This window comes from Plectropomus leopardus, chromosome 17 (assembly GCF_026936395.1).
Source record: "Plectropomus leopardus strain MGB_pleo_1.0 chromosome 17, ASM2693639v1, whole genome shotgun sequence".
NCBI classification, from domain to species: Eukaryota; Metazoa; Chordata; class Actinopteri; order Perciformes; family Serranidae; genus Plectropomus; species Plectropomus leopardus.
The window spans coordinates 31,943,839-31,966,114 of NC_142192.1; the positions used below are offsets into that span (position 1 = coordinate 31,943,839).

Consider the following 22,276-nt stretch of genomic DNA (forward strand, 5'->3'; position numbering starts at 1 on the left):
CAGAAGTTTCATGGAAGTTGAAGTCAGTCCTGCAGTCAGGAGAAGTTTGCCTATTATCAGCACAGTGTGCTTAACCAATTAGATACGAGGATTTAGTTCATGAAATTTGCTTCATTTACTAAACAAACTAATCAAATCCAGTGTGACAAACGGTCTAAATAATCAGCCTTCAGTCTGAGCCGTCATCACAAATTACTCTCTCAGACACAAGTGACTTTTTCCGTCGTGGTTTATTGGCCGTCACGCTCCACTGTCGAGCCCATAAACAGCTAATGGCCCCACTTCTGCTAATCGTGACCAAAGTGGAGTCCGCTGAGCTAATGTCAAAATTTAAATGTGATTTCTGTCTTTGTTCCAGAGGAGGAAAAATCCCCGGAGAACGGAGGAGAGACGGGAGGAGGAAAGGAGCGTTAAATGTCATTGGCTGTGTGGGATGTGACCGCAGCGACAGCAGCTGTCAGAGATCTGCTTCACCTGCAGCTCCAGAGTCTCTAATCCGTTCATCTTTGGAAAGAATCGGCCTCGCTTCGACCAAACTAACAGCTTCAATCAGCTCACGTTTCCTCTGCATCTTTTTTTCCTAAACAACCTGAGGAGGATTTTTTCCTGCTCTGACCCCAGCGATGTTTCCCTTCATCCCCTCCCTCCTCCTCGTCCTCCTCCTGGCTGCTCCCGCCCTCCTCACCACATCAGCGTCCAACGAGTTACAGGTCAGAGGTCAAAGGACGCCGAGGGATGCCAAGCAAGACTCCATCAAGGTGAGCTAAACCTGCTCATCCTCTCTAAATTGGACGAAACATATAAAAATATCGATGCATCCTTAACAATGCAGCAGGAGGAAAAACGTGTTCATTAACTTTTGATACTGTAACTACAACATTATACTTATTACATTTACTAAAGTAGAGATTTGAATGGACATAATGTTTAACCCTTTAAAACCTGGAGCAACTTCATTTCTTGTGCTGCTTTCAGATGGCTTTCATGAGTATTTAAACACTTGATTTAAAAAACATGGGAAAAAGTAAATTAACAACATGGGAAGAAAAGTTTCACAAATTGCAAGTTGAAAAAAAAACAGTAGAAACCATATTCATAAGTGTCCTAATTAGATATTTTAAAGTACGTTACAGAATTATTATATTTTTTAAGCAGTTTTTAAGGTCTTTTTTGGTCATTTTCTTTTTCTTTTTCTGTTTTTTAACTAATTTTCAGGAAAATTTCTTGTTCTAGTTACTAATTTCTTGATAATTTGGAGGTCATTTCTTCTTTTGTTGCTCATTTTCTACTTTCCATGTTTTTGAAAGAAATTTTAAATGGTTAACTATATAAACATATATATATATATATATATGTATATATTTGTCATGTTAGGTCATGTTCTTGTCACCGTCTTGTAATTTCTCACAATTTGTGTGACATCTCTTTCCAAGGCGCTCATTGCCTTTTAGCTTTGTTTCTTTAAAAAAAACCAAAAAACATTTTGCTCAGGTTTAAAAAGTTTAAATGCTTATGAAAAGCATCTAAACGCAACACTAACAGTAACCTTTAACAGTGGATTTTTTGGATGCACACTGGTTGTGTTCAGGACAGTTTTAGATTTTGGATGCAGCAAACATAAAAAATACATACTGACGATGATTTTTCCCTCATTGTTTTTGTTGCAGGTGGTGATTTCAGACGGCTGCGCTACTCAGGGGGATTCAGCTGATGTCAGCCAGGGAGGTAAAAAACTGTTTATTCGATTTGTCATCCTGGTTTTAACAATGTTTGACAGTGAAAATCTGTTGTTAACAAATGTAATTTTTCCTCAGTGAGTCTGTCAGTTTCGATTTCCTCCCAGTTGTAACCCTTAGGGCAAATTGGATTAATATCTTTCAAAAGCATAGGAAGAAGGCAATGTGCAACAACAGAAGAAATGGGCCCAAAATTTGCAAGAAATTAGTAAAAAAAAAAAAAAAAATCCTAAAAAATAGGAAAAAGTGGGGGAAAATTAGAAAAAATAACAAGACAAGACTTGGAAAAAGTGCTTATTTATTCTCTAAATTTCAAGCTTTTTTCTCAACATTTCGACTTTTTTTCTCGACCTTGTATTTCAACATTATTCTCGCCATTTTAACGTCAATCTCTCCATCTCAACTTTTTTCTCGACTTGCATAATGAAAAAAAAGTCTTCTTCCTCTCAAAATTATTTCTCAGGGTGCTTATTGTCTTGTTTCCCTTTTTTTTTTCAAAGAAATTGTACCATTTTCCTCAAGGTTCAAAAAGTTGATTCACGCTCTTTCTCATCTCTCAGGTAAGGAACTGGACCTGACACCTGGTTCTCCTCTGGTCTTCACCCATAAGATCAAACTAGTTCCGTCGGGTTCGGGTTCTGGATCCGGGTCCTGCGGCTGTGAGGTGGAGTTCGCGGCCCTGCGGGAGCGTCTGGAGAGGCTGGAGAGGGAGGTGTCGTCCCTCAGGGAGAAATGTGGAGCTGACGGAGGCTGCTGCACCTCCAAGGAGAGCAAAGGTAGAACCGCCTCGTTATTTTTCTCTCAGACTTTAAATATTCACACTGCAGAACCTGCTGAAGAATCATCACATTTTTAGGTTTTCCTCAGCATCTAAGTTATCCAGTGATAGTCGTCCACACAGTTACGGTTAAACTGCAAACACAAACCACTAATTGCTAATAATAATACTTTTGATGGTGACAGTTCGCCCATTTGTGAACATATGCAGGACAACGCGTAAAACCCCCAAAGAAGAAGCTGTAACTGTATTTACTGTACTTGTGTACGATGAAGAATTATTAAAAATGCAGATGTGCCTTAAACCTGTATTCTGTCTAATGGCCAGCAGGGGGCAACTCCTCAGGTTGTTAAAATAACAAATTGTTCAGAAGTCATTAAGAAAATGACCCTATTTTTCACTTTATTTATTACCTCTCGACATTTTTCAAAGGAGTTAATGGTCTCGATCACTAGTTTTAATTCTCCTTAAATGATGTACTTCTATATGAGGTGCTTTTTGTTTACAGTATCGAGCTCCGGCCCCGATGCGAATGTGTCTTTATGTGTCTTCACCTTAATGTTAATTTTGAGTGTGTTCACATGTGTGCATCATTTTCCAAATCTCTCACACACTCACAAACTCCAAAATGATTCCAAATTTCCGAATCATCTTTGGAAACTGTTCCTGTTGTAGGTATTTTTAATCTACTTCTGCTCAGCACTTGCAGATAAATCTTATCTGTAATTAATTGTTGTTATATTGAATGTTCTGTGTCTCAGAGTAAAATGAGATGACCTGTATAAAAAAAGGTTAAATAAAGGTTACAGAAAGGTTGAATTGAAAAAAAAAAATCAGACTTAATTTGGTAAAAGAGACAATAAAAATGAGCTAAGATATATTTTGTTTTATTGGATAGTGTTGCATGTTTGGTCTAAAGGTGGCGCTAGAAGAAAAGTCAGTCACCAGAAGACAAATCCAGATCCTGATTAAAACATACTGTAATAAAAGCACCGAGGAAAATTTAGAGGGATGTGAAACAGGAAGACATGAACCAAAACATGAATCATGTTGCACTGCTCCTTTGAAACTTATTGTACGACGATGAATCAGTAATTGTTAAAACATAAATCAATACATGTCGGGTCTGACTCACACTTCACAGTCCGTATATTTCTCATCTTTCTTCGTGTTGTAACACTTTCAGTCACGATCGGCCCGACCGCAAGCACATGTCTCTGTTTCAGCCAATCGCATGAGTTCATATTACTTCACTGTTTCTGCCTGTAGCTGCTTCTCCTCTCCCACTGACTCATCTCACACACACACACACACACACACACACAGCACTGAAGCGTGACCTGCTGCACCAGACTGATGACAACTTTATCAAACAATCAAAGTATTTACATTCTTTAAAATTTGTGTTTTTATGGAGGTCAGAATTAAACTCTTGTTCCGGCTGTTCCAATTTCATTTTTTCTAACCAGAAAAACATAAAACACATAAAAAAAAACTACCGCCTCGAGGTTTCAGGATTACTGTCACAAATTCAGTATCTGACCGAATGTCTCCCCCACAGATCCTGAGATATGACGCTGAGTAATGGACAGAAAAGTGTTTTTGTAGAACATTATGATGTCACAGTAAGGTTGACCTTTGACCTTTTGGATATAAAACATCATCATTTCTTCATTTGATCCTGTTAGTCATTTGTGTGAAATTTTGTCATAATAAGCAAATGAATTCTTGACTTATGGCCAAAAACATGTCACACCAGCCTTTGACCACCAAATTCTAATCAATGCATTCATGAGTCCAGGTGAACATTTGTGCCAAATTCGAGGATATTCCATAAAGGCCCTCTTGACATTCAAAGATATTTAGGAATGAACTGGATGCAAGGTCACCATATCCTTGACCTTTGACCACCAGATTCTTATGAGTTAATTGTTGAGTCAAAGTGAACGTTTGGGTCAAATTTGAGGAAACTCTCTCAAGGCATTCTTGAGATATTGCATTCGCAAGAATGAGACATACAAGGTCACAGTGACCTATGACTACCAAATTCTTAGAGGTGCATCGTTGAGCCCAAGTTGACATTTGTGCCAAATATGATGACATTTTAAGTTGTCTTGAGGTATTGACCTCACAAGAATGATAAGACAAGGTCACAGTATCTTCAACCTTTGACCACCAAATTCTTATCAGTTCATAGTTGAGTCCATTAGGACGTTTGTGCCAAATTTGAAGACATTTCTTTAAGTTGTCTTGAAATATTGCACTCACAACAATGAGATGGCAAGGTCACAGCATCTTCAACCTTTAACCTATGACCATCAAATTCTTATCAGTTCATTGTTGAGTCCATGTGGACGTTTGTGCCAAAAAATGGGGAAATTCCCCGGCTATGGCTTGGAGGCATAACAAGCACTTTAAGTGAACGTAAACTGACAGTGCCAGTTGGCCAGAGTGGTTACATTGCAGCCCGTTTCACTGCTGTAGCTGCAGCGGTGTTCTCTTAGTACTGAACCAGTTTCAAAAATTGTTGTCTCCGTGAGTCACCGTGACACAAAAACATGTGAAAATAGGGTCCAGATTTGAAAAATACTGTGTTTTTCCTACTGTATTGGAGTATTTGTACTCGTGACTGTGCTGTCAGTTAAATTGGTTTTGACAGATTTACATTCGATGCGGCCCATCACTCACATCCTCCGACAGAGTGGAGCTGACCTCAGGACTGATCCCATTAGAAACTGGCAGCGCTCAAAGCATGAGCTAACAGTGTGTGTGTGTGTGTGTGTGTGTGTGTGTGTGTGTGTGTGTGTGTGTGTGTGTGTGTGTGTGTGTGTGTGTGTGTCCTCCGCTGCTCTCTGCCCAGTGTGATCTCAGTCTCCTTCTCCTCCCAGTCCAGTGCAGCTCCCCTCCACCCTCCGCTCATTAGTGAAAACAAAGCAGCGTTTCAGTCTAATTAGAGTGGATTAGACCTCCGTCCCCCCCAAAAACTGAAGAATGAAGAGGATGCTGTCCTAAATAATTCAAGACGTGCTTCAAATGAACTTTGAATATTGTGCTGCAGGAAACCAAATCTTCTGTCGCTGCCCCGGTGGAGGTGAGGACTGAGGGAGGACGTGGTTGTCAGTCAGTAAACCTCCTCAGTTTTCCTCGTCAGAGCTATCCTCGGGATGGACGGCACATTTTTAATTTCGCCTTACACCAAATGATTTTCAAACAATTTTAATGTTGCAGACAAATTTATAATTTCTAGTTTTACCTCGGTTGGTGCGCGTTCTCGTGAATCTTTTGGTTTATCTCCTTAAACGATGTCTGAGCCGTCTTTTTTCTTCTTGATGTTCCGACAGAATCAAACATCTATAATGTATTTTTTTCTATTTGTCACTTTTTTTATTTCAACATTAATTTAAACATACTGACTTTTAGACTTTATACAAAAATTTTAAATGATAGAGCTATAAAATTATCTACAGTCAGCAAAAATGTGAATATATTATTAGACCAAATTAGACAAACAAAACAAAATAAAAAAAACCTTCCAATTTAAACCTTTCAACCCGAGAAAATTTAGAAAACTGGTGAGACTACATGGGAAAAACAGGCAATGAGCAACTTAATAAGAAGTGCTCTACAAATTGCAATAAATTAGAAGATTAAGAAAAAAAATTAAAAGCTAGGGAAAAATGTCTAGAGAAAAAAAATATATTTATAATTATCATAATTATGTATTAAAAATTATGTTACAAAATTATTATGATATTTTATTATAACATTTCTTTTTTTCCTTTTTTCGATCACTCTTTTTTAAGATTATTTTTTTAACCCAGCGACAGAGCGGGACATCCATCCCATTACAAAATGCAATAGCTTAAAAAACAGTTATGGTTTGAAAAAATATTACGAGAAAGAAGCTAGTTGGTGTGTCTCCATGTCCTCTATGTCAAACCCGTCTGTCCTCTGTCCCCCCCTTCAGGTGCCGGTTGCTCCATCAAACCAGAGATCGAGTGTCCCAACGAGTGTAGCGATCAGGGGCGCTGCGTGGACGGAAAGTGCGTCTGCTTCCCTGGTTTCAGCGGGCCGGACTGCAGCGTGTCCAACTGTCCCGGAAACTGCAACGACAACGGGCGGTGTGTGAACGGACAGTGTGTGTGCGACCCTGGTTTCTCCGGCCCCGACTGCTCACAGAAGAGCTGCCCGGACGACTGCAACGACCGCGGCAGGTGTGTGAACGGCAGGTGCGTGTGCGACGCCGGATTCGCTGGACCCAGCTGCTCGGACGCATCCTGTCCTGGAAACTGCAACAACAGGGGGCGCTGCGTGAACGGACAGTGTGTGTGTAATCCAGGATTCACCGGTCCGGACTGCTCCAAGAGGGCGTGTCCGAACAACTGCAGCGACCGCGGACGCTGTGTGAACGGGAAATGTGTGTGCGACGGCGGGTCCACCGGCGCGGACTGCTCTGCGGATTCATGTCCAGGAAACTGCAACAACAGGGGGCGCTGCGTGAACGGACAGTGTGTGTGCAATCCTGGATTCACCGGACCAGACTGCTCAAAGCAGGCGTGTCCTGATAACTGCAACAACCGCGGCAGGTGTGTGAACGGTAAATGCGTGTGCGACAGCGGGTTCACCGGTGCAGACTGCTCCGAGGCCGCCTGTCCTGAAAACTGCAACAGCAGGGGGCGCTGCGTCAACGGAGAGTGCGTTTGCGATGAGGGATTCGGCGGGCCAGACTGCTCTGAGAAAACGTGCCCGAACGACTGCTACGACCGCGGCAGGTGCATTGACGGTAAATGTGTGTGCGACAGCGGCTTCACCGGCGACGACTGCTCTGAGACTTCCTGTCCCGGAAACTGCAACAGCAGGGGGCGCTGCGTGAACGGACAGTGCGTTTGCGATGATGGATTCACCGGAGCAGACTGCTCTGCAAAAGCTTGTCCCAAAAACTGCAACAACCGCGGGAAGTGCGTGAACGGACAGTGCGTTTGCGATGATGGATTCACCGGAGCGGACTGCTCTGCAAAAGCTTGTCCCAAAAACTGCAACAACCGCGGGAAGTGCGTGAACGGGAAGTGCGTTTGTGACGTTGGCTTCGCCGGGCCGGACTGCGGCGCCAAAGGCTGCCCCACCAACTGCAACAACAAGGGGAGGTGCGTCAAAGGGAAGTGCGTGTGCCGGAGGGGGTTCACCGGACCGGACTGCAGCCAGTGTGAGGACGGCATGACCGGACCAAACTGCGATATCGGTGAGTCAAACCTGACAAATCCCAAAATACTGAATGAAGGTCTGCATAACGACGTCCAGTCTGTCAGAGGAGGGATGTAACGAGTACACATGTAATGAGTACATTTATTCAAACACTTTGATATCACGCAGCAGGCTTACATGATGTCAGAAAAACGGTGTTAGTTTGACTAAAACTGGACTTTTAACATGTTAGTTTGACTGAAATCACACTAAGTTGAATTTCTTAAACTTTGACTAACTTGAATAAATGCACTCTCCACTACTGCTGATGATTTTAAAAAAAAAAGGTGTTGTAATATCAACCCAACTGCCAGAATAAATTTTGGCTTTGTAAATTTTCTGCAAAACACACACATAACATTTGTACAGAAAACTTTCCACAACGCTGCATAATAACTTTAGGCATAAAACCGCTTTGTTCTGGTTAGGAAAAGGTCGTGTTTTGGTTTAAAATATTCACTTTTTGTGGGAAAAGCAGTGCAGGATCGCCAAAAATCAGCAGTTTTTGGGGGTTTTTTATAACTCTGTCAGTGGCCTGTAGCCTGGCAGGCGTCACACCATCCAGCATCTCCTCCACCTCCATGACAAAGTCAGCTTACACGACACCACTTTAGAAAAGTTGATATGATACCAAAGAAACATAAAAATGTAACATATCTGTGGTTTACAGAAACATATAAATGCCAAGATTTGAGGTTTGTTCATTCAGTAAGTTAACCCTTTAGGTCCCGCTTTAATGTCACACATGCTGGTATCGCTCTGCGCACAAAATGTGCTTTTCAAAATCAAGCTTTAACAAAATATTATACATCAGTTTTATTTTCTACTTTTGAGTTTATATTTTTAACCATCATCACTCCCAATCACTTATATTAAATATACATTTTAAGGATACTTACCTTAAAATGCCAGGTTTTTGTCATGATGCCACTATGTTTTTAGACAAAAAAAAACACACACACACAAAAAAATGTTATTTTCAGTATATGATATACAAAGTAGTTTTTTTGATATTCACAGTCTGGGATATGTCAGTGATCAGCAGCTACATTGATTGTAACAGATAACCTAGTGGAAATAGCATGTATTTTCTCCATATGGTCAAAATGACCTCATCAGGTGGAAAATAGTCAAAATGACAAATTCAGAGTCAAAAGCCCAGAATGACACCCAGAAATAATACAAGTCCTGTTTTTCTGCTCTGATGGCTGTGGGATCAAAAATGTCAGTTTGAATGGGTTTCAGTGGAGCATTTTTGGACCTGAACAGTCTGAATGTAACTATTTAGTTTCCACAGTGTATTTTAGACTTATTGTAGGAGCTGAGCTGGAAACGCCAAGAATAAACAAAAATACAAAATCTTGCAAAAATGTATTCCATGTGCATGAAGACAGCAAAAATTATCAAAAACTGAAGAATGAAAAGTGCGTAAAATGCATCAAACAGTCCGTCAGTGATCTCATCGTTTCTCCAAAGTCTGCTCAACAAACTTGTAAAGTTTTTATTTCATTGAGTACTGAGGTTGTTTTCATTCAATCTGCTGAATCTTTATTTGAGTCGTGTTGCTGTTTTGTTGTTTTATTTCGTCCTCCTTGTTGTTGCCGAGGTTACGTTAGCACATTAGCTCGTGTGTTTGGGGCCCGGTCCAGCTGATCCCAGGGAGGGAACTGTTTCATTACCGGAGCAGCGGGGTCCAGATCCGCTGCCCATAAAACCCCCTGAGACTGCTGCTGTGTAACGGCTTCCTGTGCCGAGGCTGACACGGGACACGTGTGTGTGTGAGAGAGTGTGTTAAGTGTTTCCCCAAATGTGACCGACCTCTGATTGAAACACAAGGAGGGAAGTCCCCAAAAATCTGAGGCCTCAGCAGGAGAGAGATAAGTGGGCAGCAGTATGTTTCCATCCACCTGCTTTAAGGCAAGTTTGTGCCAAAATACCAGAATTCAAACTGTGCAAATGTTTTTAAAGCCTGACAGAAGACAGGTTGAGTTAAAGATCAGTGGTGCATTACAATTAAATCTATCAAATAAACTGCTGTGCCAAACCTGAGCAAACTGCTTTGATTTCCTGCAAAAACATGAGGAGAACTTAAAAATTAGCAAGAAATCAGTAAACAGTTAATAAATAAAAAGAAGTAGCGGTAACATGAAAATCACCTGGAGAAAAATGACTCAAAAAAGAGCTAAAAATCTAATGATTTTATAATAATTTTGAATATGGTTTTCTGGACATTTTTCCTTTTTTTTTTAATTTCCCCATTATTTAAAATTAATTTTCAGGTAATGACCCCAAAATTAATAAGAAATTAGTAAAAGTTATGTGACAATTAGCCAAAAAAAGAAAGGTTAATCAACAAAACAGGATATGACTTGAAAAAGTGCTGACAAAAAAAATAAAAAAAATTCTGTGAATTGTATAAATTATTAATATGATAATGATTCTCTCTCTCTTTTTAGTTAATTTTTTTGAGGTAATTTCGTTGTCACATTTCTAGCCAAATTGCTGATTGTCTTTTTGTTTCTGAAAGACATCGAACCAATATGCTCAATATTTCAAAGCTTTAAATGCTTTTGAATGCTTGTAGTGTAGTGTTTGCACAGTGTGGTATTAGTACTTTTACTTAAGTAAAGGATCTGAATACTTCCTTTCACCTCTGGCTACAGACCTCCAGTCGAGTCCAGATCCAAGATTTCAGAGAGTGGGACATCAGAGTCCCGGGATGCTCCTCGCTCCTCCTCAGAAAATTCTTCTCACAGAGCCGCTCCCATCGCTGCAGACTCTGTTTTAACGTCAGAGCACTGACAGGCTGATAAAACTCAGAAAGACTCAAAACTAAAGAAAAAATCACATAAATAATATTTAAAGATGTGATGCAGTGACGAAGAGTTTCTGCTGCTGATAATTTGTTTCTGTTGCAGCATCTTGAGAATCTTCCTATAAAATGGAAAAACGTCATCCTCATGCGTCTTTTATAGAGTTTGTGTAAAATTTCTGCAGCGGTTTCTGAACGCATGTGTTTGGTAGCCGGCCACACGCCCCCAGTGCGAATGTGAAGTTTTACTTTGGTAATTGGTAACGGGAAACATGACGTCAGACTCTCGCTGACCCACTGAGCAGAGAATTTTTCAGCATTCGTTTTATGAGAAACTCGTGCAGTTAAAGCGGACCTGTGAATTATTATTGAGGACGCCTTCGCCGTGTGCAGTCATACATCAGCAGCCGTGTGGCGCTGCCAGGCTGAGAGCGGCGTGCTGGCAGCTCCGCACACCGACACATGTTCCACTCTGTGGTTCAGTCAGCTGCACTTTCTGTCAGACAGTGATGAATGTGAACGCAGATGCAACATGACAGGATAAAACGATTCCCATGCTCATAAAATATGTCCCAAAACTGCGAGAATAAGTGCTTCTTCATAAAATAGAGTAGAATAGAACTCTTCCGTCCACAAAAGATCTCTCAGATCTTGTACTTATACCACAGTAAAAAAAATAAAAATACTCCTGAGACCAGTTGCACAAAAAGCTTTTCCCTTTCCCTCCCGTGGGCCCAATTTGGCCCCTGATTTCTAATTCACAATAAAAAAAAAAAGTGATTCACACTGAGAATTGTTTTGCACTTTTAGTATACATGAGGTATCAGAGTGCATAAAACAGCATCAAAATAGAGTTTGTTTACCAAAAAAAGAAAAGGTGACAGTGGAGGATCCCCCACACCCCCAAACAGAGGTCCTAGCTAAGCCCCTAATGTCCCACAATCATAGAAATGTCCTAAAATCCTAGATATGTACTATAATCATAGAAATGTCCTAAAATCCTTCAAATGTCCCAAAATCTTAGAGATGTCTTAAAATCCAAGAAACTTCTTAAAATCATAGATATTTCCCAAAACATCCTAAAATTCTAGATACGTCTGTCCTATAATACTAGAAAGTCCTAAAAATCTGCAAATGAACTAAAATCCTACAAATGTCCTAAAATCCTACAAATGTCATAAAATCCTAAAAATGTCAAAATTCCAGAAACATCCAAATATCCTAGAAATGTCCTAAAATCCTACAATTTTCCAAAATCATAGAAATGTCCTATAATCCTAGAAAAATCGTAAAATCCTAGAAACCTCAAAAGATCCTAGAAAAGTCCAAAGATCCTAGAAATGTCCTAAAATCCTAGAAATGTCCTAGAGCCCTAGAAACCCACAACATTTTAAGAAAACTAATTTTCCCACATTTATTTTCCTTATAAAACAGAGAAATAAAACTGTGCACCTTTTGAATTTAACTTTCTCACGGACACAGAAGACGGACGAGTCTTAATTGCCTCGTTGTAAAACACAATTTAGTCAAACTTGACAGAAACAAAATAAAACTCACCCAAACCGTTTTGGTTACTCTTGTTAGTAATCTAGTTAGTTAGTCCACTGTTCCAACGATCCCCAGCTCCGGTTTCATCAAAATAAATCCTTAATTCACCGAGTTACACGCAAAAACATTTCCTTCTACCAGTAAAGACCTCAGACTGAGCTCTGGTGGTGCGTGCTGTGCACTACATACATTGAGTTAAATAGACAGAGGAGCACGTGTTTAGGACGATATTGAAAAGCATATAAATACTCTGGTATACTGTAATACTGTGATACCTCTGAGGCTTAGAAAACACAAACTAAACAGTTAATTTAATCCACAAATAACAGCAAACAGAAATGCAAACGTGGGACGAAATTGCAACAGAAATTAATTTAAGTCAAATCTATAGTTTGATCACAAAGACGTTCAGCTTCCTCTCACTGATCCGAACCGAATCTGGCCCCGAAATCTTGAGCCTGCATCAAACCTTAATGACAAAAACATCTTCAGAGTCTGAACGGCTTCACTTTCAGGCAGCAGATCAGATTGAACAGTTTGCTTCGATGTTTCGGTGCCAGTTAGCAAACGGCCGACGGTTTAGTGCCAGACGCTGATACATACATCACTCTGTTTTTGTAAAGGTGGACGTCTCAGTTTCAGTGAAAACTCTGTACGTACGGAGGCCTGCGGGGTCAGTTGTTCCACTGCATCAATCACACGAGGAGGAAAAGAGACACAGGGGAGGAAAAGTTATTTTTCATGGAAAACTCAGGAGGAGAAAAGAAGATTTGTTTGCCTTTTCTGGAGCAGCGATGCATATCCGTGTAGCACATTTAAATTAATTTGATTTTGAATTATTTACTTTTTGACCGGCCATTGAGGAAGTGAGGATGGAGCAGATACAAACAAGCCTGACAGCGGTGCATTCAGACTCTTTTGAATTAACAAAAGCCTTTTTTTTTTAAAATTCAGAGAGGAAAATTATAATTTAAGAGTGTTATCCACTTTGGAAACATTTAAAGTGAGAATGAATTTAAAATATAAATGTATATCAGGTTTGAGTTTATTTCATTTTGAACAAATAAAGATAATAGTAAAAAAAAAAAAAAGATAAAAAGAAATAAATAAAAAAAGCTTTGGTAATTAAACACAGTGATGAGTCGAAATTTTGTTGCCTTAAAATGTAAAATGATAAATAGTAATGTAAATGTATTGTGATTACATTTTATAGTATAATGGTTTTCGTTTTGGGTTTTTTTGTTTTTAATTCATTGATTTTATTTCTTTGGTGTTGCTGTTATTCCAGGTTATCCTTCGGTTAATTTAGGATGGACAAAAATAAGTTTCACCCTTTTCCTTTTTTTTGGTATTGATTGAAAAATTTTTGGTAAAAGAATCAATTTCTCTTAAAATAAATAATTAATTAGTAATTAATTCAGTTTAGTCACATCTGTGATATTCTGGAGTATCACAAATATAACTTTCCTGTGATTTTTGTCCGTAGGGAGACACAGAAACACAGTTTTAACTTTGTCTTTTTTGTCCTTCTCTGCAGTCATGTCGGGGGTTCCTCAGCTGAGCGCCAGAGACATCACAGAGACGTCCGTCACTCTGTCCTGGACTCCGCCTCGCGTCCAGTACGACACCTACTACATCACCTTCACCAGCCAGGTACAAATACACACTGATCCTGACTGAGTATGATAATGATAATAAAAATAAATGGATAACAACAATAATAATTTAAGGTAAAAAATAATGATACAAAAGAGTAAAAAATACCAATAATGAAAAAAATAATAATAATAACAATATTTTAATATTTTTTCAAAAATTACAAAAAGACAGACACTATCCCCAAAGCAGGGTCAATCATATTTAAACATTTTCTGGGTTTTTGGGGGTTTTTTTTACAACAACCAATATCACTTAACCGCCCAAATATATTATAACACAGTTCCACCTTTGAGAAAAAAATGTCCTTCTTCATTTGTAGACTTGCAGTCATGCAGATTTTCCTTAAAAACACAAAGGAATTTTTTTCCCTTTTTTAGTCGGGCCGTTCTCGTCTAATCAGGGCATAAATCACATGACATTACATCAAAACATGCTGAGTTTCGGTTTCACAGAAGACACAAACTGCGGTCTCCAGGGTGAAAGTCTTGGGTTTTTTGACTCGATCGGTTCACGGTGGAGGTGGCTGAAAGCTCGGTGAGTCTCTTAAAGATGTCTAAGAGTGTATTTGGGGTCAGTTTCACACACAGGGGGGCGTGAAAAAGTGGTTGTTGTTTTTTTGGAGGAAACTCTGAAAGTAAAGAAAGATACATGAAAGTAAAGTAAACAAATGACTGTTTTAAGGAGGTATAAATACAGTTTTTGTCCGCAATTTGAACAACGGCAGAATCAGATGAACACACACATATTTCTTGAGCTGATTCAGACAGCAGATGTGTTTGTCGACAGTCGTGGCTCGGAGTTTGCTCTCACGGAGTCGTGGAGGTCCCGGCATTCAGAGCTGCTCGAAGGGTCAAAATAATCATACATCCGGTGATATTGAGAGGAAAAACTGTCTCTGAAGATTACTTAACATCCTCAGGGGGCATTAAAACATGACGACGAGGTCTGCATCACCTTAAACAACCTCTGCTGTGAGTGTGACCTTTGACCCGCGGATAATCAGACCAGAGCTCTTCTTCTTTTGATTTCAAATTAAAGAAAAAAAGGAGACACATTATGCAAACGGGACCTGAGGATTTGGACAGATGGAGAAAGTCTCCAGGAGGAATTATTGAACCTTAAATTGAACGCCAGGTTAGATGTAATAAATTCAGAGAGTTTGGATAAAGATTGTGTTTTAAGTGGCAGCTCTCTGTGCAGATCAGGTGTCTTTTCCATGGCAACCACGATAACAATATTCAGACAAAAAACGATAAATTTAAGGAGGATTCAGAGACTTCAGTAGCTCCAAATCTGATACATCTGCACACCAGATAAAAGCAAACTGAAGCTTATAGTTTTAGGCTGTGTTCATGCAAGATTGTGTGTTTTTGTTTGATCTGTGAATTTCCAGCTCAGCTCCTACAATAAGTCGAAAATACACTATTTTTAACATTTTATGGAGAAACACCAACTAATTCCACTATAATCATCAAAATAAATCTATTTAGCATGTAGCATATTGAAAATAATTCTTCTTTTTTTTCCACCAAAAACAAAGTGGCATCATGACAAAAAAGAAATAGCATTTAAGAGGTTGAAATTCTGAAAATTAATGAATATTTGATATTTATGATTAGCACTGATGTTGTGAAAAGTGAGTAAAAAAAATAGTAAGTGTGATTTTGAAAAGTGCATTTTGAATTTGTGTGTATTTTTTGTAAAAAAAATTTAAAACATCAGTGTTGCTGTTAATCATTGACATATCTCAGGCTGTGATCATCAAAAATCTACTTAGCATGTAGAATATTACAAATAATTACATTTTTTTTGTTTTGTTTTTTATCTAAAAATATAGAAGCAACATGACAAACACACAGCATTTAAAGGGTTAAAATTCTGCAAAATAATGAATATTTGACATTTATGATTAGGACTGATGTTGGACAAAAAATTATCTCAATGAAGGTAGAAAATGAAAAAAAAGAAAAATGTTGCTGCTAATCATTGAAATATCCCAGGCTGTGATAATTAAAATAAAATTAACTTAGCATGTAGTTTATTGAAAAAAAATATAGATTTTTGTGTGATTTTTTTTTTTTTTTAAATCGCAGAGCGATATGAGAGTGCATAATATGAATGTGGGCCCTAAAGGGTTAATCCACAGTAATCATCTGAGAGCCTCAAGATGTCGACAAGAACAAATTTCTTCCCTGGAAAAGAAATTGACTCTTTTTGGTGATGACTGGATCAAAAAAGCCAAATTAAACATATTCTGACTCACTGCGTCGTCATTATCTAAACTTCATTACTCAGCAGCTCCGGAGGTTTTTTTCCTCACGTATGTTTATGAGAAACGTTATTTGCACGCTCGGGTCGCTGAGTGCAGCTGAAAGTACACAAAACCTCATTCAGCGTTTGCTTCAGGTGCTGCTCGAAAAAGAAGTGGCAGAAAATAAGTAATATAAAGAACTAATTCTATAGTCAGTGAGCATTTTATATTTTATAAAAAACTTATAAAAAAAATACCCAATAAAACTTCTCTCTCTCTCATCCAAACAACATGTCCTAAAAAAGTAATCTCGGTAAGATTTTCATTATTCTAATGAGTATTTATTGATTGTCATGACCTTCAATTTAATTTAATAATAAAAATAATAATACATTTTATTTATGGTCGCCTTTAAAGACACTCAAGGTCATCTTACAGATACAACAATAAGAAAACAACAAAATATCAGGAAAAAAGTCAAATAATATAAAGCAAAAAGGTGCTGATATTTAGACTTGTGTCATTAAAATAATTACTAATAATAACAATAATAAACTTTATTTGCATAGCACCTTTAATAGAAGACATGCAGCCCAACATGCTTTACAAGAGAAATAAATTTACATGCACCAAGTGTTTCACATCAAAAGACATAGAAGACATAAAAAGACATAATAAAACCTGCATGTAAAAACAAAATAAAATCCAAATAGAAAGGATAGAATGCATTTTCACATGGATAAAAAACACTTGGAAATTTTGCTTAAAATAAGGATGAAAATTGAATGTACAGCACATGCACATAATATGAGAAATAAAATATATGAAACTGATAGACTTTTTTTTTTTTTTTTAAAAAAAGGCTAAAAATAGAGTGTAAAAAATCCATAAAAATTAAGGAAAATGCAACATTTAAAGAGGTGACAATAATCCTTAAAGTCACATTCTGCACAAAACAGGAGATAAAATGAGATTCATGCAACACAGAAAACCTTTTTAAAACTAATGATGTTAAAATTTGATAAATTGAAGATAAGATCACAACATAAGAAGAAGTTCAGGTTCAAGGTGTCAACTCAAAGACTAAATTTAAAAGAAAAAGTTTGTCTCCTCAGAAAACAAAAACACACATTCAAGTCGTTATCCAGCTGTTTTAGAGTTCAATAAATAATCCGTGTTTTCAAATAATCCACAACATTAACGTGTCTCCAGGTCCCGATGTTGATAATACGTCGTCTTGTTTTATCCGAATTTTAAACAGTTTGTGCTCGCAGATCGACAGACACGATAACAAACAGCTCGGTGTTGACTCTGACTGGATCAACAAAGTTTATATGAGACACATTTAGGAGGAAAAAGAGCTGCGGTCAGAAATATATTATGAATAGAGGTGTCATTTACGCACGCACATCAGTTTTTAACCCTTTGAAACCTTTTTTAACCCTTTTGGATCATCAACGATTTTTTTTTTCATTTAAACCTCTAAAACATAAGAGAACTGCTTGATTTTTATTTATTTATTTATTTATTTTAACATGGGGGGGGGGGCAGTGAGCAACTTGGCATGAAATGCTCCACAATTTACAAAAAAGAAAAGAAAATGACCTTAGCTAAAAAGAGAGATAAAGAGAGAAAATCATTTAAAATATTATCAAATAACAAGGAAAAAATATATTTTTAAAAAACTATATACTTTTTTTTTATAATTATGAAACAAAGGTTGCAGAAAAAAAATATTAATTATTATTATTGGTATGTTTTTTTTAAAAGTAACATAAGAAAAAACTAGAATTGTTTTTTTTTTAAGACTTTTATTAATCCAAAGAGGAATTTCCATACATCATAATGTGTTGTCAAAGCTCATTTTAATTCATATAAAACATTTTTTAAATTACAAGTTCACGAAATAAAGCAGATGATACAGAGGACTGTAATTACAGAAGTATCAAAAAAAGACAGTTTAAGAAGCAATTTTTTGGTTTGCAAAATGAAGGGTTTAATTGAAAAACTTTGAACAAAAACTTACAAAAATCAAATAAATGTGCACAAAAAAATGAGCAACAAAAATCTGTTTAAGTAATCACTTTAAAGGAATTATATATAAATTAAAAAATGTATACTAATTAAAAAGTTACATAAATAAAAATAGTAATTCTAAGAAAAAAAACAAACAATAAAAAAAACACATACACAAAACAAAACCATTCCTTCATGGATATGCACCAAAATCTACCCTGATCTCTCTGAATCCTCTTATTAATGAACCAACTTTCTGTCTGATAAAAACAGAAAAAACAAGCTGCGTCTCGGTTGGATGAACTCGGGACAGAAACACCTCATCTCCTCTCTTTCATTTCCTCTCAGACCAGATTTAATGTTTATTTCCGTCCCTCCTCGAGCCTCGGCAGATCATTGACAGGGTGTGCCGTTAGAGACGGCGTTAGCAACACAAACAGCATCGGATCATCCGTCTCGCTGGTTTGTTGGACAAACATAAACTGCTACGTAGCAACAAAGTCTCTTTAGGAGGAATCAGGTCAGTCAGGTGGCAGATTAACAACTTTGACAGATTCTGGGACCAAAAAGAGCAGCAGAGGAGGACGTTTTCAGATCCTTTACACGTGTTAAATACCACACTTTAAATGAAAAAAAGGTTGATTAATTGATTTTTACCACTGTTTCCTATATTATTATTTTTATCTTTTTAAAACTACAGTTGATGCACTGGGGTCTGTTAATAAGGAGTGTAGATATTAAAATTAAATTTAAATTTAAAATAAAATATTATTAAAATAAACTGATTTGTTTAAATATTTGAACCCAGAGCAAATGGGTTTGATTTCTTTCAGAAACAAGGGGGGAAATATTACACGATTTAAGAAATTAGTACATTTTGAAAATTGTTTTTAAAAAGCTAGGTTAAAAAAAGAAAAATCTAGGGGAAAACTAAATTTTTTAATTACCAAAATTACACATTTAACATTATATTACAGAAATACTGTAAAAAGTTTAAGACCTTAAATTTTAAGTTCATTTCCTTGATATTTTTTTGTTTTGTTTTGTTTTATTAAATTTAGGGAAACATATTTAAAATAAAATTGGGTTATAAAAAAAAATCTAGGAAAAAATATTTTAGTTATGGTAATTTCATATTTAACATGTCATTATTTTACATAAATACTGTAAAATTTTAGGATTTTTTTCCAGGTCATTTCCTTGTTGTTTTGTTTTGTTTGGTTGGTTTTTAAGAATTTTCAGGTCTTTTTTTTTTTTTTTAAATTTCAAATTTAATTTTAATTAATTAATTTTGGGGTAATTTCTTCTTCTGTTGCTCATGCTTTCTTTCCACATTTTTTAAAAGAAATGAAAAAAAAAAAGCTCAGATTTTAAAGGGTAAATGTAGCTGGTAAAGGTGGCGCTTATTTTTAAGAACTTTATGTACGACTGGGTAGATCTATAATATCCATAATAATCCATAATAATATATCAGCATTTATTAGCTGTTTTTATTTTGTATTGATAAATTGAATCTGAAAACTTGCTTAAGTTGTCAAATGTAGGGAAGTAAAGTATAATACTGAAGTAAAAGTAGCAGAAAAAGGAAGTACTCCATCGACTTGGTGACCATTACTTCTCCTTACGCTCCATAAACCAGTAACCTCTGCAACACTCGTTCATCAGTCTGTCCTCAAACATGTGCGATCAATCAGCAGCAGAAGGCATTAAAGAAGTGGAAAATTACTAATTGCGTCGGTATTTGTGAGAGTCGTGTTGAGGAGACAAAGAGAGAGAGAGAGACAGAGAGAGAGCGGGCCGCCGAACAAAGAAAACACTCAGCTTCACTTTCTAAATCAGTCAAAACCCAAACTGTCACCGAGATGAAAAGACTCGCTGCTTTAGATTACACACACACACACACACACACACACACACACGGAGGAATCACCTCACCGCACATGTCCTGGCTTCCTCTCAAACATGTTTTCCCACACACACACACACACACACACACACACACCCACACACAGTTGTGGCGATCACCTCGACAAAACACACCAGTGATCTCCCCGCGGTGACATCATCGAGGGATTAAGCCTCAGTAATGACTCTGAGAGGTTTGGACCGGACCAACAGCCCCAGGAATTATCCACAGCCGCCCACAACTGCAGAGAGAGAGGGGACGTGATGGACGGATGGATGAGGGACGTGACGGAGACGCCTGAACAGCCTGCAAGAGGGAATAGGACAGGAAGTGATGAGAAGATGTGATGAAAACAAACAAAAGGAGATTATTACTGTTGTTATGAACCCACGGAGAGGAGAAATTATCCGAACTGGACAGAGAGAGAAGGTCAGAGAGCGAAACAGACCAGAGAAGGAGAAGACAAAAAAAACAGGCACTCCAGGATGTCGAGATCACAACAAATAACATCGATCTTCGTGAATTCTGCACGACCCCGCAACTTTGTCTGATCGCTGCAACTTTACTGCAAAACTTTTCAGTTTAAAACTGAAAAATCCCGACCAGTTCTCATTCCAAGCTCGTAAAATACAGTTCAGTCACTTTGTCAAGAAAAACATTTCTTTGCAGTTATTTATATTCAACTTCGTCTGCAGTTATAGTTATATTCTTACTTTATGCAGTTAAGGTTATTTGGCGGCATGGCTTTGTTCTGGGGTCTCCCTGCCCTTCCACGTGCTTATGTGGAAGGCGTTACGCAGAAACAGCATGCGTGTCCACGACCTGCTGTCGGCTCCCTGCACACAGGAACGGGATCGAATAATTAAATCATTCTGCTCTTTTAGACTTTCCAAATTTTATTGGGCCGAATGGATGAAATTCTGTAAATAAAAAAAACAGTCATTTGAGGGGATTTGCACCGAGGGGGGTCAGTGCAGCAGAGCGAAATCTCTTCGTTTCCTGCAGAGCACCATGACCTCACACTCTAAATCTAAACAGGAAACAGCGAATTTGAACAGACTTCGGTGACACTGACGCCACTGTTTGTTTTCTGTTTCCCTTCGACGGTAAACGTTTGTTCCCCCCAGACTGCAGACCACAGACAGTCCAGAGAGTCATTTTCGTTATGCACTCTGGTCCCTAAAGGTAACAAGTGTGAACAACAACAGCGCTGATTTAGTCCGCCTCTGTCTCTCTTTCTCCTCCGTCCGCTGCTCGAGCTGTGGAGTAAAGGAATAAAAATAAAAAAGAACAAGTGTTTCTGTAACGGTCAGAGCAGTTTTGGAAGCAGCGTTGTAATGCTGCGTTCGTGTGATGCTGGAGGGTCGTATCGTCGTGTAAAGTGGAAACAACATGAGCGTTTAAACAAGAGGTTGATAGTTGTAACCAGTTTATGCATATTTTTAAATTTATTTTTTAAATATATTTCATAGATTATTTTTTTATATTTAATATAGGTCTGTCTACATGGACAGCTGTTAACATTAATACCATTTTACACTTTACATGTTATTGACTGAAATCTTTAATCTGAACATGGAAGCAATTTTTTAGAAGTAAAAATTGCAATAAAACACAATAAAAATAATATAAGAGGTAATCTGACAAGACAACAGTGTAAGTGTATCTGATCCCACCCCCTCTCCATTATTATCCTTTTATTATTATTATTATTATTATCCTTACCTGAACATAACTCATGAATACAAAATATATAGAAAGAAAATGTACATACACAGATATATATATGCATAAACATACAAAAAACATATATACATGTAATCAAATTTGTTCTACAAACTTGATATGTAACACACAAATTAATAAAAAGTTTCTTACCATTGACCAAACCTTGACTTTTGCCGCCGTGTTTATGCATTTATGACGTGAAGTCGGCGGCTCATGTTATAAAATAACAGTTTTATTAATGTTAGTTTTCAGATACTAAACAGATACTAAAATGTGCAACTACTAAAAGTGAATGAGAGCTACTAGGAACAAAATAAAAAATAGATATAATTTTTTACTGTCAATTGTTGACACTGATTCGAAGCTTTTTGCCATCTCTGCCGCCCTGAAACGTCACGCAAACGGTACGACTCAGCAACGCTGCTATCATAGAAACTTCCCAATTTCCCACTCGTGATTGTGACTTCGGAGGGCCGTTCATGTGCTCGATATTTCCGAGGAGCACATTTTGGAAATCAGTGCCAGACGTTGAGTTTTATTTCTGCTTTAGTTTGTAGTATTTTAACTTTTAGCCGTCGTCAGATCGTGAGAGTTTGGTCCT

At 37.6% G+C, this 22,276-nt stretch overlaps 1 protein-coding gene across 3 annotated transcripts in view; it reads left to right on the forward strand.

The window, feature by feature from the left end:
- Nucleotides 1–22,276, forward strand: part of tnxbb (tenascin XBb) — a 79,386-nt gene that overhangs the window by 28,294 nt on the left and 28,816 nt on the right. For all 3 annotated transcript variants that reach the window (XM_088090175.1, XM_088090173.1, XM_088090174.1), the window contains 5 exons: nucleotides 359–758; nucleotides 1,668–1,725; nucleotides 2,297–2,512; nucleotides 6,482–7,753; nucleotides 13,653–13,768. In XM_088090175.1, the coding sequence (XP_087946301.1) occupies nucleotides 624–758; nucleotides 1,668–1,725; nucleotides 2,297–2,512; nucleotides 6,482–7,753; nucleotides 13,653–13,768 (1,797 nt within the window). In that variant the 5' untranslated portion in view covers nucleotides 359–623. The remainder of the gene's footprint in view (nucleotides 1–358; nucleotides 759–1,667; nucleotides 1,726–2,296; nucleotides 2,513–6,481; nucleotides 7,754–13,652; nucleotides 13,769–22,276) is intronic.